This window comes from Aspergillus mulundensis (genome assembly GCF_003369625.1).
Source record: "Aspergillus mulundensis strain DSM 5745 chromosome Unknown scaffold_1, whole genome shotgun sequence".
Taxonomy (NCBI): domain Eukaryota; kingdom Fungi; phylum Ascomycota; class Eurotiomycetes; order Eurotiales; family Aspergillaceae; genus Aspergillus; species Aspergillus mulundensis.
The window spans coordinates 1,732,577-1,749,858 of NW_020797889.1; the positions used below are offsets into that span (position 1 = coordinate 1,732,577).

Here is a 17,282-nt window from a genome sequence, read left to right on the forward strand (position 1 = left end):
GATCTGACGGTGATATTTCCTAATCGGGAAATTTGACGGTGTCAGATCTCGATTGCGGCTGAGTGGCTGACTGTCGACTAATCAAGCACTTGGGTGTTAGCAAGTAAGCCCTAAGTCGTACCTGATGCTATACATGCAAGTATCGAGCCATTCTATATTGAAGGCATTGAACGTGGCATGATTGACCACTGAATTGGACTTCTTCTCTCCTTCCTCTACCTCTTCTCAATCACTTTAGTCATCATGCCGGAGCCAATCGCAATCATCGGCAGCGGGTGCCGCTTCCCGGGCCAAGCCTCGTCCCCTTCGAAGCTGTGGACTCTTCTTTCTCAACCCCGCGACGTCCTGAGCAAGATCAACCGCTTCAGCGCCGACGGGTTCTACAACAAAGACGGCCATCACCATGGCTCCTCCAACGTCTTACACTCTTACCAGATTGATGAAGACACACGCGCCTTCGATGCCCAGTTCTTCAACATCCCCGCCTCGGAGGCGGAGAGCATGGACCCGCAGCAGCGGTTCCTGATGGAGGTTGTATACGAAGCCATCGAAGCTTCCGGACACAAGATCGAGGACCTGGCGGGGTCGGAGATGGCCACGGCGGCTTATGTCGGCGTCATGTGCAACGATTACGCACACATCACCTATGCAGACCTCGAGTCTGTGCCCAAGTATGCGGCCACGGGCACGGCCCTGAGTATTCTGTCCAACAGGCTGAGCTACTTCTTCAACTGGACCGGACCTAGCATGACGATCGATACAGCGTGCAGCTCCAGTCTGGTGGCCCTGCATCATGCTGTGCAGACGCTGAGGGAGGGCAACAGCAAAGTTGCCGTTGCCGCGGGGGCGAACTTGATCTTCACTCCGAGTATGTGTTCCTCTTTCTCTTTTTATGCGGCTAGTGTGTGTATACTGATACTCGAACTAGCAAACTACATCGCGGAGAGCAATGTCAACATGTTATCACCTACAGGCCGTTCACGCATGTGGGACGCCGATGCAGACGGATATGCTCGTGGCGAGGGCGTCGCAGCAGTTGTTCTGAAGACATTAAGCCAAGCTATCGCAGACGGCGATCCCATTGAATGTGTTATTCGGGAGACGGGCCTGAATCAGGATGGGCGAACAACTGGCATCACTATGCCCAGCAACGTGGCCCAGGCGGAGCTCATTCGCTCGACGTATAAGCGTGCCGGGCTGGACTTGAACAAACAGGCAGACAGGCCGCAATTCTTTGAGGCACACGGTATGCTTTTTCTTGCTCCCTAAGTTCTAAGCCCTAAGTCCGCTGACCATGCCCAGGAACCGGAACCAAAGCTGGCGACCCCCAAGAAGCGGGAGCTATCTACAGAGCATATTTCGGACAGGGCGAGAACACCACCGACGGAGATGCAGAGACGCTCTACGTCGGCTCAATAAAAACGATCATCGGACACACCGAGGGCACCGCTGGTCTGGCAGGTCTCCTCAAGGTCTCGCTAGCCATCCAGAACAGAACCTTGCCCCCAAATATGCACTTCCATACATTGAACCCAGATATCGAGCCATACTACGGCAAACTCCAGATCCTGACTAGTGCTAAGCCTTGGCCGGCCCTTGCCCCGGGGGTTCCTCGACGCGCGAGTGTAAATAGTTTTGGTGGGTCTTCAGCCCTAACTCATGCCATGATCACTGCTTACAACTATTATTTCAGGATTCGGCGGTGCGAATGCACATGCAATCGTCGAGAGCTATGACCCGCCATCAAATAGCAGCCTTGAGATATGCAAGGAGACTATGACCGAGACTGCCATCCCCTATACATTCTCAGGATACTCCGAGAAGGCCTTAATGGCGCAACTCACCAGCTTTGTCGAATATCTTGACACCAACCCGGAAAAGCTAAGAGACGTCGCATGGACACTCTCTCGGCGGTCAGCTTTCGCAATCCGAACAACCGTCTCGGGAAACAACGTCGAGACACTAAAAGAAAAGCTCCAGGCCAAGATTGACGGCAAAAACAAAGATGGCAAATCACTGGGTCTCCGAGCCTCGGTCAAGAACCAGAAGATTCTGGGGGTGTTTACTGGGCAAGGCGCACAGTGGCCAAAGATGGGCTTGAGGCTGCTGCAGTCTTCAGCTACTGCGAGGCACATATTCGACAGTCTAGAAAAGTCATTGGTTGAACTGCCGGAAGAGGATCGACCATCCTGGTCTCTTTCGCAGGAGCTCCAGCGAGAGGCCGAGGACTCGCGCGTCATGGAAGGCCAGTTCTCACAGGTGCTTTGCACCGCGGTCCAGATCATGCTCGTCGACCTCTTGCATTCCGTTGGCGTCTCATTTGATGGCGTGGTCGGTCATTCAAGTGGTGAGATTGCAGCCGCCTACGCCGCTGGGTACCTCAGTTCCAACGACGCAATAAGAGTTGCCTACTACCGTGGCAAATTTGGCAAGCTTGCCCACGGACGCGATGGAACCTCTGGAGGAATGCTGGCAGCTGGAACGGACATGGCTGACGCCACGGAGCTTTGTGAGCTGGAGGATTTCGAGGGTCGCCTCCAGGTCGCAGCGAGTAATTCGTCTTCTAGCGTGACGCTTTCTGGAGATGCAGATGCTGTTCACCAGGCACAGTTTATCCTCGAAGACGAGAAGAAGTTTGCGCGTTTGCTGAAAGTCGATACGGCGTATCACTCCTACCACATGCAGCCGTGCGCTGAGCCTTATGTTGACGCCATGAAGAGGGCTGGAGTTCGGGTTCTCAAAGCCCAGTCTAAGAAGAGCTGCCGCTGGTTTTCCTCCGTCTTGGGGGGGCAGGAAGTTGGCGAAGAGGTCTCTGCGACGCTCGCTGATACCTACTGGCGCGATAATCTCCTCCAGCCAGTGCTATTCTCGCAAGCCCTCGAAGCAGCCGTGACCAACATCAACGACATCGGTCTTGTGCTGGAAGTTGGCCCACATGCCGCGCTCAAGGGCCCTGCAACCCTAACAATAACCGACAAGCTCGCCCGTGACGTCCCCTACACCGGCCTTCTATCTCGCAACACAGACGATGTCGAAGCCTTTTCCGACGCTATTGGCGCAGTTTGGGCCAGTATGTCCCAAGACATAATCGACTTTGCCCAAGTTGACGCTCTCCTCGCTACCGGTTTAGAAGACAAACCAGGTTTGTGTCCCGGCGTGCCTGGATACACATGGGACCATTCGCGTAAGTACTGGATGGAGTCTCGATCTTCCTCAGCCCTACGATTGCGTCCAGCGGCGCATCACGAGCTTCTGGGTGTGAGAGTCGATAGTCTAGACCGCGAGTTTCGATGGCGCAACTTTATCAAGCCGTCTCAGCTTTCCTGGACAAAGGGTCACCAAGTCCAATCGCAGCTAATCTTTCCGGGTGCTGGATTCTCTGTCATGGCGATTGAGGCCGCAAAAGCACTTGTTCCGGAGAAGGAGATTGGACTCGTTGAGTTAAGCGATGTCCAGGTCCTGAGGGCAATGGCATTCCAAGATGAGAATACTGCTGTGGAGGTTGTTTGTTCTTTGACTAATGTTGTTGAAGCCGAAGATCAAATCACAGCGAACTTTACCTGCGATATTTGTCTCTCCAAGGAGTCTGGATTTACCATGGCCTCCTGTGCTGCTGTCCGTCTGCAGCTTCAGTCGGATCAAACTCAGGTTCTTCCTGAACGAACCCCGTGTCCCGTGCGTATGAACGACGTCAATATTGAGCACTTTTACAGCACGCTCTGGAGCCTCGGGTATAATTACACGGACATGTTCCGCTCGATTACTTCACTGCAGCGTACAACCGACACTGCGTCGGGCGTTATTCATACCACTACAGAAGCAGCAGAGCCAGGATATACTACGTCGTTGATTTTGCACCCCGCAACGCTGGACGTTGCGTTTCAGGGTATTTTCGGTGAGAAGATCTTTTATTCCTCCTACATTACCTCAAGCTAACGATAGCAAAGGCGCAATGGGTGCCCCTGGAGATGGCCGCCTTTGGACAGTGCTCGTGCCAACACGCATCAAACGCATCACCATCGACCCAACCCTCTGTTCCAGCGCCTCCTTCTCATCTGGCTTGAATGTCTCTCTACCCTTCGACGCCAGCGTATCCGTTTCTCCGATTGACGGTGTAGCCGGTGATGTTGATATCTTCAATCCGTCTGGCATCAACAAGGCAGTCCAAGTTGAAGGGCTTCAGGTGAGCCCGCTTGCGCCTGTAACGGAGAACGATGATAAGGAGGTCTTTTCCGACACCACGTGGGCGTTGCAGGAACCTAATGCTGCGGCCGCAGGTAATGTAGGTGAGTGGAAACTAACCGAGCAGGAATGGGAGCATGCGCGTTACGTCGAGCGAGCTTGCTTCTTCTACTTGAAGCAGCTGGTTGATGCAATTACGCCCGAGGAGAGAGAGAAGTGCGAGTGGCATCCGAAGAAAATGCTTGATTGGGCCACCGAGGTCGTGGGCGTTGTGGCCCGCGGGGAGCATCCTATTGTTCCGAAGGAGTGGATGGATGATACGTGGGAGATGCTGGAGGGACCGCTGGACGAGTACGTACTCACATTCCATCCCACCCTTAACCAACGCTACATGAAAACATTTATCCATGGTTGACGCTGATATGTATGCAATCCAAAAAGACTCACAGCCAAGTACTCCGACTTTGAAAGCTTGACACACGTCGGAAAGAACCTGATTCCGTTTGTTCGGGGCGAGTTCTCGCTCCTCGAGCTGGTCAGGAATGGCGGACTGCTGGAGCATATCTATCGGAATACGTATGCCTTTGCGGAGTATAACGAGTGCCTGGCCGGGCTAGTCAAGCAGCTCTCGCATCGGTTCCCGCGCATGGATATTTTTGAGATTGGTATGTCCATTTTCTTACCTATTGTTGTAGGTGTACGCTAATTGGAACTACAGGCGCTGGAACAGGCAGTACAACTGAGGCGGTTCTCCAAAGCATAGGCGACCACTACTCATCATACACGTACACCGATGTCTCCGCGGGATTCTTCCTCAAAGCCCAAGAGCATGCAATTTTCAAGCAGCATGCCGCCAAGATGATTTACAAGACGTATGATGCTGAAAAAGAGCCCTGCGCGCAAGGGCATACCGAAAGGAGCTACGATTTAATCATTGCTTCCAACGTGCTCCACGCCACACACTCCTTGGAAACGACACTGTCCAATGCACGAAAGCTCTTGAAGCCCGGTGGTTATCTGGTAGTTCTAGAAGTCACGGACATCAACCCGCTTCGCCCGACTTTCTTCTTTGGATGTCTACCGGGTTGGTGGGTTGGTGAGAATGACGGCAGACCGCACCATCCGCTTGTTACTAAGGAACGCTGGGGTCAGTTGTTTGAAGCCACCGGGTTCTCTGGCCTTGACACGGCGACGCCAGATCACGGTGTCTTTATGGCTCCGTTCTCGGTAATGCTTACGCAGGCTGTTGACCGGCAGATGGGACTGATCAGGCAGCCTCTCCAAACGCAAAAACAAGAAGAGGATATCAAGACCACAATTACAATCGACAATCTTCTGATTCTTGGTGGAGGCGGATATGCCACTTACGACCTGATTGAGGATATTCAGCGCCAGCTTGAGCTCAACGCAGAGATTAAGCAAGTCACTGTCGTGGAGACCGTTGAAGCATTGGAGACATCACACTTTCACCCGCGCCAGATGCTGCTGAGTCTCGTCGAGCTTGACCGTCCCGTCTTCTCCCCTTTTACTCCAGAGCGGTTCGCAGGTCTGCAGCTGCTGACAGAGAAATGCCGAAACGTGCTGTGGGTTGTTCAAGGTGCATCAGGCGAGCAGCCCTATGCAAACATGATGAACGGCGTGGCACGCTGTTTGGTTGGTGAACAACCCGATATGCGCTTCCAGTTTCTGGACTTTGATGTGGCTGATAAGCCGGACGCCGAGTTTATTGTCAAGACCCTGCTCAGGCTCCAGATCTCGGACGCGTGGAATGGCTTCAGAGAGCCGTACCGGCCTGCCTGGACGCTCGAACGCGAGATCAGAGTTCGTGGGGGGCAGGTCCATATCCCTAGGTATGCGCCTAGTGCCAGGCGGAACCTGCAGTATAACTCGTGGAGGAGGACCGTGAGGGAGCCTGTGGACCTGCATGTCGACACAGAGCGTGTTGTTGTTTTGACCAATGCAAACGGTCACTTCGATCTCGAAGAAGATACGTCGCCCAGCCCGGTCACAGCAGCTGAGAATGTGATGACAATCAACGTCTCGCGATCATTTACCAAGGCCGTTGAAATCGATGGGGTGGGTCACCTTTATATTCTAACGGGAGAGTGCGCACAGTCAAAACAGCGAGTTCTTGCTTTTGCCCGACAGAATGCCTCCCAAGTCCAGGTTCAAAAGGATTGGGTCTTCAACGTCGAATCCATTCCAGGCTCTGAGGAGGCCGCACTGCTCCAGACCTTAGCCAACGTGTGCTTGGGTACCATGCTTTTGAGCCGGATGCCGCAAACTGGGCAACTGCTGGTACATGAGCCGAGTGTTACCCTCGCTCGGACATTGATAGCCCTCACCTCCGGTCGTGTCTCCTTCACTACGGCCAACCGTGCCAATCTCGAATCTGGTATGCCCTTTGTGTTTATCCACCCATCCAGTCCCGAAAATTCCATTGCTCGTCGCTTGCCAGCAGATATTGCGGGCTTCGTGGATGCGTCCGAGGGCCAGGGTCTCGGAAGAACCATCGCACGACAACTTGAATCACAGCCTCAAGTTAGGGTTCTTTCTATTACTGGCTTCTACAGTACCTCGTCTCGCCAATGGGGTGCTGCTGATGGAGCTAATCTGCAAGCTCTTCTTCGGCGCGCCACAGACTTGTTTACTCAGATACCCAAGGACGCGGTAGAAGAACTTTCGCTGGATGAAGTGATCCAAAGGACTACGGACGGTGAGATCGAGATCCTCAACTGGAAGAGTCAGCCCAAAGCCCTGGTGAAGCTATCACCCGTGCAAGACGAAATCACCTTCAGAGGTGACCGCACCTACCTCTTGGTAGGTCTGACGGGTGAGCTAGGAAGATCGCTCTGCCGCTGGATGGTGCAGCGCGGCGCCCGATATGTCGTCCTCACGAGTCGCAAACCAGACGTTGAGGCTGCTTGGCTCGAGCTGATGCAATCCTACGGTGCCCGCGTTGAGATCATGGCAATGGACGCAACGAGCCGCAAGTCTACGTACGACGTGGTCCGCAAGATCAGGCAGACTCTTCCCCCTGTGGCAGGCGTCGGTAACGGCGCAATGATTCTGAACGACGGCCTGTTCAACGTCATCTCGCACGAGGATTTCAACCAAACACTTCGACCCAAGGTCGACGGTACAACATATCTCAATGAGCTCTTCGACTCTCCGGATCTGGACTTCTTCATTGTCTTCTCTTCTCTCGCCTACGTGACAGGCAACTTTGGGCAAACCAGCTATGCGGCAGCGAACGGTTTCATGGCCAGTCTGGTTGAGGGACGCAGGAAGCGTGGCTTACCGGGTAGTGTGATGAATCTGGCGGGCATTTTCGGAATAGGTTACATCACCCGTACAGATCGCAGTATCCTAGAGCGACTGGGCAAGCTGGGCTATGCCAATATCTCGGAGTACGATTTCCTCCAGTTCTTCGCTGAGGCGGTCCTTGCTGGCATTCCTGGGTCTGGACGCGACCATGAAGTCAGTTCCGCACTGCGCCCAATTGACCCGGACCGAGAGACTAACCCGCCGGCCTGGCTGGATATGCCCCGTCTGTCGTACTACCGGCATACCAAGCACGTCACTGCGGAGGGAGGAGACAGCAAGTCTTTGTCCGTGCGATCCCAGCTCAAGGAGCAGACCACTATGGAGGATGTACAGAAGGTTCTCACCAGTAAGTGCACTCGGACACTTCCAGGATACAAAACTAACTCTTGTAGATGGCTTGATATCGACGTTATACAAGCAGCTTGGTCTCGACCCTGAGGACGACGCCATCTCCCCTGACACCAGTCTTGTTGAGCTGGGCATTGACTCGCTTGTCGCGGTCGATATGCGCGTTTGGTTCACCAAGGAGTTGGACCTTGACATGCCGGTGCTGAAACTGCTTGGCGGCGCCTCAGTAGCAGCCATGGTCGAGGATACGATGGAGCGCATGTCTCCGGATTTGATACCCAAGGTGGCGCGCAAGGACACCGCTACAGCTGACGCTCCAAGTGCCGATGAGAAAGTTCCGGTCGTGGAAGTTACTGCTGTGCCTCAGGAAGAGGGTGTCTCAGCCGAGGAGACTCAGGAAGACGAGTCCACATCTAACGGGGAGAGCAGCTCAACGGAGGAGCCTTCGCTATCGTCCAAAACCACGCCCCCGTCGAGTTCCGTTGCGTCCGAGGACTTTGTCAAAATTGAGAAGCCTGTCTCGCTCGACGAACCCAAGTACGTGCGAAAGGCCAAGATGGGATACGGCTCGCTCCAGTTCTTCTTCCTGGTCAAGCACCTCGATGACCCGACGGTGCTGAATATGCAGTTCCGGCTTCCTCTCCGGGGTTCCATCAGGCTCCCCGATCTGAAATACGCAGTGCAGCTGCTTGGCCAAAGGCACGAGGCCTTGAGAACCGCCTTCTTCGTGGATGCCGACAACGACGACGAACCCACGCAGGGGGTGCTAGAGACTTCGCCGCTACGCTTGGAGACAATCCAGGTTGCTGACGCTGATGAGGCCAAGAAGGTCTGCGAAGATGTCCAGAACTACGTGTTTGACATTGAGGCCGGCGAAACGATCCGCATTTTGCTGCTCTCGTTCACCCCGACCACGCACTTGCTGGTCCTCGCTTTCCACCATATCAGCATCGACGGCTTCAGCTTCAACGTCTTGCTCGATGAGCTGAACTCCTTGTACCAGGGTAAAATGCTGCCGTCAGTTACTACCCAGTTCACAGATGTCATGATCAAACAGCGGAATGATCTCCAAGCTGGGTACAAGCGCTCCGAGCTGGCCTATTGGCGTAACATCCTAGGCAAGATCCCAGACCCGATTCCTCTTTTCCCCGTTGCAAAAGTTAGCTCTCGTTTGCCCATGACGAAATACCATTTCAACGAAGCCCCCATGGCCTCCATCGACGCCGCCACCGCCGAACAAATCCGCAAACAATGCCGCGCCCTCAAGGCAACACGGTTCCACTTCTTCATGACCGTCTTGCGCGTCTTTCTCTTTGCGTTCCTGGACACGGACGAGCTCTGCATTGGTTTTGCAGATGCCAGTCGTGCGGACCCCAGTGTGGCCCGGACAGTCGGGTACCTGGTCAATATGCTATCTCTCAAGTTCGAGAGGAAGCCCAATCAAACATTTGCGCAAAAGGTAGAGGAGGCACGCAAGCAGTCCTACGCTGCTCTTGCCAACTCGACCGTGCCCTTTAACGCCTTGCTCGAGAAACTGGAGGCGCCCCGCTCGGCTGCCTATACGCCTGTTTTCCAGGTGTTTATGGACTACCTGCAGCACAAGTTCACGGCGCCGGAGGGACTGGGTGTGGTTGAGGATGAGGTGTATGCGCATCTCACGCATAACTTCTTCGACCTTGCTGTTGACATCAATGATGTCTCTGCGAGTGAGATTCTCATTCGGTTCCGTATGCAGCAGTATCTTTATGACACTGATAGTGTGGCCCTTCTCCTGAAGAGCTATGTACAGCTTGTCCAAATGTGCGCATATATGGAGCCTACTCGCACTATTGGAGAGCTTGCCCTCTATGACAAGGAGGATATCCAACATGCTGAGAAGCTTGGACGGGGTGAGTCTTACAACAGTTGGAATTGTTTGGTATACTGACAAATCAGGCCCCGTTGTTACCTCCCAGTGGCCCTCGACTCCTATTGAACGAATCCTCGAGGTTGCCACTACCCAACCAGAGGCCCCAGCCCTAGTTGACGGCGAAGGCGCCAAGCTAAGCTACGCGGAGACGGTTGATCGTTCTCGCTCAATTGCCGCCACTCTCCTTGATGCCGGTGTGACCAAGGGTAGTATTGTGGGCGTATACCAGGAGCCCACAGCGGACTCTATCTGCTCGCTCCTGGCGATCTGGATGGTCGGCGCCGTGTATTTGCCCCTTGACCGACGTGTGCCTTGCTCGAGGCTTTCGCGCATCGTGCAGGATTGCCAGCCTGCTGCTATCCTCTGCCACGAGCGGACTTTCTCTGATGCCCCTGGACTTGAGGCTGGTCAACAGACTTCCATTCTTACAGTGTCTGCTAGCGGGACAGACAGTGGTAAGATGCCGCTCCCATCAATCGCTGCTGATGGAAACGAGACTAGCATCATTCTTTACACGAGCGGTTCCACCGGTGTGCCCAAGGGTCTTCCCATCCGGCATATCAGTCTCCTCAACCAGGTCGAGGCCATGACAACCACTTTTAGGGTCGGTTCCGAGAAGGTGCTGCAGCAGAGTGCTCCCAGCTTTGACGTTTCCATGCAGCAGATCCTCATGGCGCTGTGCAATGGAGGAACGCTCTACGTCGTACCTGGCGAGACACGCCTGGATCCCCTCGCTATCACCAAGCTTATACAGTCGGAACAGATCACCTGGGCCCATGCAACCCCTTCTGAGTACGCACAGTGGCTCCGTCACGGATCAGCCCATTTGAGTGCCGCCAAGGAATGGAAGTTCGCTTTTTCATCCGGAGAAGCCCTCTCCAATGCGTTGGTCAAAGAGTTTCAGGCGCTCAATCGCCCGGACATCAAGCTTGTCAATGTTTACGGTCCTGCTGAGGCTGGTGTGATCACCGGAACAGAGATCAGTACTACCGACGTGCCTGTCGACCCCCGAGCCCCCGTCTCCCTTGGCTCTCCACTAGCGAACATGGCCGTATATGTGGTTGACCGGAACCTGCAACCTGTGCCGGCTGGGATGAGTGGCGAGATTGTCATCGCAGGCGCAGGAAACATACCGGGCTATCTCAACCGGCCTGAACTGACGACAAAGCTGTTCGTCAGAGATGCTATCACCCCTGCGGGATACTACCCCGGGCAGCTTCCTACGATCTACCGGTCTGGAGATATTGGTCGGTATAGTCCCGATGGTCAGCTCTATTACGAAGGCCGTATGGCCGGCGACACGCAGGTCAAGCTCAATGGCATTCGGATCGACCTGAGCGATGTGGAAGCCGCTATTCTCGAAACCGCCGCCGGTGCAGTTGTCAACGCTATTGTCACAGACCGAAGGAATCCAGACTTCCTGGTTGCGCATGTCGAACTCAAGGCTGACATCCCTGAGGCTGAACGGAAGGAATTCCTGACTCACATCCAACAGCGTCTCCCTCTACCGAAGTACATGTGTCCTGCCATGCTCATTTCTCTCGACCATCTGCCTCTCAACTCCCACGGCAAACTAGATCGTCGAGCGATTGCGGCGCAACCCCTGCCTACAGTCGACGGGCTTGACCAAGCGAACGGCGATGACCTCAGCGAGACTGAACTGACTCTGCGAGAACTCTGGGCCGGTTGTCTTCCAGAGGACGTCGTCAAGTCGGCCAGCATCTCCACTAGCAGCGACTTCTTCCACCTCGGCGGCAACTCCTATCTTCTCGTGCGCCTGCAACGGCTCATCCGCGACCGTTTCAACGTATCGGTTCCTGTCATGGCGCTCTACGATGCTAGCACATTAGCGGCAATGGCTCTTAAGATCCGGAGTAGCGAGTCACTGGCGGTCATCGACTGGGACGCTGAGACCTCGGTGCCCGAAACCCTCGCCGTTGGAGAGCCCTCTACTCACCGAAAGACCACCAACCTCACCGTCGTTCTTACAGGAGCAACCGGCTATCTCGGTTCTCGCGTCTTGACGTCTCTCATTGCAAACGAGCATGTGACCCGCATCCACTGCGTCGCAGTCCGAGGGCACTCCCCCGACGTTCCTCGCGAATTAGCACACAACTCCGACAAGATCACGATACATGCCGGGCACCTTGAGGACCCTCTTCTGAGCATGTCGGAAGGGGAATTCAGCTCCGTCGCGGCAGAAGCAGACCTTGTGATCCACAGTGGCGCGAACCGCTCGTTCTGGGACCACTACGACAAACTGCGCGGGCCGAATGTCCTCTCCACCAAGACCCTCGTTGACCTGGCGCTGCAGAACAAGGCGCCTCTACACTTTATCTCCAGTGGCGGGGTGCATCTCCTCAACCCTGGAGCTAGCGACAACTATGCGTCCGAGTCTGTGGCCTCGTGCCCCCCGCCCACTGACGGCTCCAATGGCTATATCGCGTCGAAGTGGGCGTCAGAAGTCTATCTCGAAAACGTCGCCCAGCAGACAGGACTGCCCGTACACATCCACCGACTCACGCCAGCCCCAGAGCCAGAGTCGGATGCGGATACAAATGCAGATGCACCGGTCCCAATGGAACTCCTCGAGGAACTCTCTGCTCTCGTCGAGAAGCTACAAGCCCTACCTGCCCCCAGCGGCTGGACAGGGAGCTTTGATCTGACACCAGCCAACGCACTAGGTGCCGATATTGCGTCCGCTGCTGTTGGGCAGGTTTCTGACTCGGATGCTGCTCGATTCATCCACCACCCGGCGCAGGTCAAGATGACCATGGACCATGTGGTCAAGTACATGGATATGCTGCAGCTCCCGTCGGTTGAGGGCTTTGAGCGCTTGCCGCCTTTGCAGTGGGCTGGAAAGGCGAAGAGGGAAGGGTTCAGCTGGCATTTCTCTAGCACGGATTTTGTGTCTATGGGTGGTGTTGGGGTTGAGTTGAGGAGGTAGATTTTACAAGTGTAGTCTAGGGCTTTTGCAGAAATCTGCTATGTAATTAAGAATGAATATGAGATGTATTGTCAACTTTGGGCCATTGGCGTAGGACATACTGTGAAAGAGCGAATGTTGACGGAAGCCACTGGGGAAGCAGCGACCAAGACTGGTGCCCTCTAAGCTAAACACATCACCCATTCCATCAATCCACTGCCAATTTCCTTCTCAGCTCAACCTCATCCTCTCTACATATTGCTGTCTGGAGTTTGCATATGATCTAGAGTTTCACCACTACGCCTAAAGTCAGTCATGGTCACTCTCCCATCGTGCTCTGCCGATGACATCGTCCAAACTTTCCACAGGTCAGCCCACTCCGTCGAACGCTGCCGGAAAGGCGAACTGGGAATGATGCAATGGGGCGTCTAGCATATAACCTGGGTAAGTATCCTACGTGCACTCAAAGACACCATCTATCTATCTAACAGTCGGTTCACCAGCGAGATGCCGTTCATGCAAAATGGCGCCGATACCGAAGACCTCTCCTCCTTCTCGCCCGCCTCAAAACCCAAACAATCCACGCTCACCTCCCTGCTGAGCTCCGTACAAGCAGATCTCCTAAGCCAAGCGCACCGCATTCCCGCCGACTTCCGTACCCTACGTGAGCTGTCGCAGACGGGGCTGAATGGCGGGTTGATTGATGATAAGAAGTACTTGACCGAGAGCATCATCCAAGTCCTCTCCAGCCTACCCAACAGCTCGGCCCTGCGGACAAAGATCACGGATACGTTCATCAAGACGCTCTGGGATAACCTGCATCATCCGCCGCTGAGCTACATCGGCGATGAGTTTCGGTATCGGAGGGCCGATGGGAGTTTCAATGTACCTTTCTCTCTCCCACTAAACAGGTATGGTATATCCTGTGGGCTAAAAATGGCTAGAATATCATGTACCCCCATCTTGGAGCATCGGGGAGTCACTATGCGCGGACAGTATCTCCAAAACATCCGCGTCCGGCGGTTTTGCCAGACCCGGGGCTTATATTTGATAGTATGTTATCATCTCTTGGAGATATCCCGTAGGTACTGACAAAAGGCAGCACTCCTCGCCCGTCAGGAACACGCAAAGGAGCATCCAGCCAAGATCTCAAGCATGTTGTTCCACTTTGCTACGATTATCATCCACGGTACCTCGCTTCGACTCCATCAGAAAGAAGGAGACAGAGACTAATAGGGATAGACCTCTTCTGCACGGATGAGAACGACCGCACCCGCGTCAAAAACTCCTCGTATCTCGATCTCGGCCCGTTGTACGGGCACAGTCAAGACGAGCAGACCCAAGTTCGGACCTTCACCGACGGCCTCCTGAAGCCTGACACCTTCTCCGAGAAGCGGCTCCTCTCGCAGCCACCGGGCGTGTGTGCGCTCATGATAGCATTCAACAGATTCCACAACTACGTCGTCACAGAACTCGCGCGGATCAACGAGGCAGGGCGTTTCAATCTCCCAAATTCGGGGGAAGAGAAAAGCCCAGATTATGTCTGGGCCCTGCAAAAGCGAGACGAAGACCTCTTCCAAACAGGACGCCTAATAACATGCGCGCTGTACGTCTCCATAATCCTAAATGACTACCTGCGCACAATTCTCAATCTCAACGACAACGCCGCCAACCCGCGGAGCGATTGGCGGCTTGACCCGCGCAAAGCCCTAAACGTCTTTGACGGCGAGGGTCTGCCCCGCGGCGTGGGTAACCAGATCTCGGCTGAGTTCAATATGATATACCGCTGGCACGCAACGACCAGCGTTGCAGATGAGGAGTGGCTGAATGAGCTGTCGAGTCAGATCTTTGGGAGCAAGATCGATGTGAGTAGATTGTCTGTTGGTCGGTATCTGGGTGGGCTGCATGAATATTTTGAGAAGGCGGCACCGGGGGAACCGTCCAGTTGGACATTCGGGGGGCTGAAGAGGGGGAAGGATGGGATGTTTGCGGATAAAGATCTTGTGGAGGTGTTGCAGGATGGGTGTGAGAGTGTTGCTGGTATGCTTTCCTCGAGGTCCTCTGAATGAGGCAGGTTGCTGACTGAGTGCAGGAGCATTTGGCGCCCGCAATACACCCAAGTGCATGAAAGCCATTGAGATGATGGGCATACAGAAAGGCAGGGAGTGGGGCCTCGCGACCTTGAACGAGCTGAGGATGTTTTTCAAGCTGAAGCCGCATTCGACGTTTGGTTTGCTTTCTCTTTTGACTTCCTAGAAGGCTAAACAAGCTAACAAATCTATAGCGGAAGTCAACTCGGATCCCAAAGTCGCTGAAGCATGTAGGCACCTAACCCTAACCCAATCTAACCCAGACAGTGCCACCTAACACACAACAGTGGAAGCCCTCTACGGACACCCAGACAACATCGAGCTATACGTCGGGATTCAAGCCGAAGAAGCCAAGAAGCCTTTTTCCCCCGGCGCCGGCCTATGCCCAGGCTTCACAATCTCTTTCGCAATCCTCTCGGACGCCGTGGCTCTCGTACGCGGAGACCGTTTCTACACAGTCGACTACAGCCCCGTCAACCTAACTAATTTCGGTTTCAACATCGCAGAGTCAGACTTCGACGTTGCGAATGGCGGCGTCATGTATAAGCTCCTCATGCGCGCGTTTCCTGGTTGGTACACTGCAAGCAGCGTCTACGCCTTGTACCCCTTCACCACTCCAGCAAAGAACAAAGAGATATTCGAAAAGCTTGAGAAGTTCGGAGCTACAGGTCTGTCAGGACTTGAGTATAAGAGGCCTGAGTTTACAAAGCCGCCTGTGGCTATCACGAGTTGGAGGGGCGTTGTCGAGTTGTTGAATGAGTCCAAGGGGTTACATGTCCCGTGGGGCAAGAATATCTACCATCTCACACAGCACGATTACATGCTCAGCGGGGACTCCGTGGCAAATGCGGAGCAGCGCACGTTCATGGCGGAGCGGCTGTATAGGGTTCCTGATGCACTGGAGCAGTTTCGGCGGTTTTACGAGGCTATTACGGCGGATTTGGTAAGGAAGTATAGTAAGAGGTTGGGGGATTCGATGTATCAGGTTGATATTGTACGGGAGTATGTTGCCTCCTTGTTTTTTGAGATAGAGGGAATGAATACTGAATTTTTCATGCAGTGTGTGCAACCTCGCGCACGCCTACTTCTGCGCCGAGTTCTTCGCTATCCCGTTGAAGTCCACGAACGGGCAAAACGGTAACGGCACCAATCAGTCCAGTACAGCAGACGCATACACGCCCCGCGAACTGTCCGAGGCCCTCTTCGCTCTATACCGCTATGTCTTCTTAGATATGGACGCTGCCCGATCTATCAAGAACCGGGCTGTCGCCGCGAAAGAAAGTCAGCGCTTGGGCGAGATCATGCGCAGGGTCGTTTCGAGTACATCTGAATCGGGGTGGTCTGCATCGGAGTACTTATTCAGCAGGCCATCGAGGCTCTTTGGCGGGAAGGGCTCGAGTCCTTTGATACTGAGCGGGTATGGGCCGCAACTGGTCAAGAGGTTGAAGGAGGGGGGCAAAAGTGTTGAGGATGTTGTTTGGATGATTGTTCCTACGGCGGCGGCGACGGGAGCGACGCAGGCGATGGGTGTAAGCTTTCTTTCATTATCTACAATTCATCGAAGAAAGCTGACGTGGATGTTAAATCCTGCAGTGGGCGCAAATGCTCGATCTCTACCTCTCGGACCGGTATTCGATGCACTGGCCGGCCATTCAGAGACTCGCTCGATCCGAGGAGCCGGAAGCCTTTGAGAAGCTGAAGAAATACGCTTTGGAAGGGTATACCTGCTCCCTTGTCTTTTATCCGTTTGTATGTCGCTAAAGACTATGCAGATTCCGCCTCTCCACCCCCGCCAACGGCGTCCTACGAACCTACAACAACCGACATTCAAAACCAACACTTCTTAAGGACGGGGCAACCACAAAATCCATCTCGAAAGGTGACACAGTCTTTGCAGACTTTGCATCGGCGGGTAGAGACCCTGAGACGTTCCCGGATCCCGAGGAAATCAAGCTCGATCGGCCGCTGCAGCTATATATCCATCATGGATGGGGCGCGCATGCGTGCTTAGGAAGAGCGATTGTTACCACGGCGGGAGCAGCACTGCTGAAGGTTATGGGGAAGCTGGATGGATTGAGAAGTGCTGACGGCATGCAGGGTGAGATGGTGAGTAAGGAGCATGATGGGTTTCGGATGTTTCTGGAGGAGGATGGTAGTGATTGGGGGGTTTTCCCGCGGAGTGAGTTATTCTCGTATTATTTTCTGAGCTTACTTTGAGTCGTGATCTAACACAGTGGTACAGCCAAGAAGGTCGTGTTTACTGGCTTGGGCGGGTTGGCTGAGAAGAAGGAATGAAGTCTTAGTCTGGTAGGTTGAGTTAGGGCAAACCTAGCCGGGCTCACCCTCACGCCACTGAAGCCACTCGAGGTTCCCATTTACGCAAACGTCTAGTCGTGACATAATTGTTGACCTGTCATCTAGTATAATTATCATCTAGTCTGTCTGTCTCTTCAGCTCAGCCTCAAATCTATCTGTCACATACAATGGCATCTTACACCAC

General features: G+C 54.2%; 2 protein-coding genes across 2 annotated transcripts; both read left to right on the forward strand.

The window, feature by feature from the left end:
• Nucleotides 1–243: 243 nt before the first annotated feature.
• DSM5745_02088 (uncharacterized protein) lies at nt 244–12,713 on the forward strand (the record flags this gene model as incomplete). Its single annotated transcript, XM_026744104.1, has 9 exons — nt 244–868; nt 929–1,246; nt 1,303–1,638; nt 1,694–3,895; nt 3,948–4,533; nt 4,624–4,847; nt 4,901–7,855; nt 7,902–9,746; nt 9,793–12,713. The coding sequence occupies 9 exons, from the start codon at nt 244–246 to the stop codon at nt 12,711–12,713; spliced, it is 12,012 nt and encodes a 4,003-aa protein (XP_026607267.1).
• A 486-nt stretch (nt 12,714–13,199) lies between these two features.
• DSM5745_02089 (peroxidase/cytochrome P450 family protein) lies at nt 13,200–17,077 on the forward strand (the record flags this gene model as incomplete). The annotated part of the gene is made up of 11 exons (XM_026744105.1): nt 13,200–13,577; nt 13,637–13,745; nt 13,795–13,881; nt 13,935–14,732; nt 14,785–14,922; nt 14,977–15,012; nt 15,070–15,784; nt 15,843–16,311; nt 16,376–16,500; nt 16,555–16,961; nt 17,025–17,077. 11 exons carry the CDS (start codon nt 13,200–13,202, stop codon nt 17,075–17,077), a joined length of 3,315 nt encoding a protein of 1,104 aa, XP_026607268.1.
• Nucleotides 17,078–17,282: the final 205 nt, after the last annotated feature.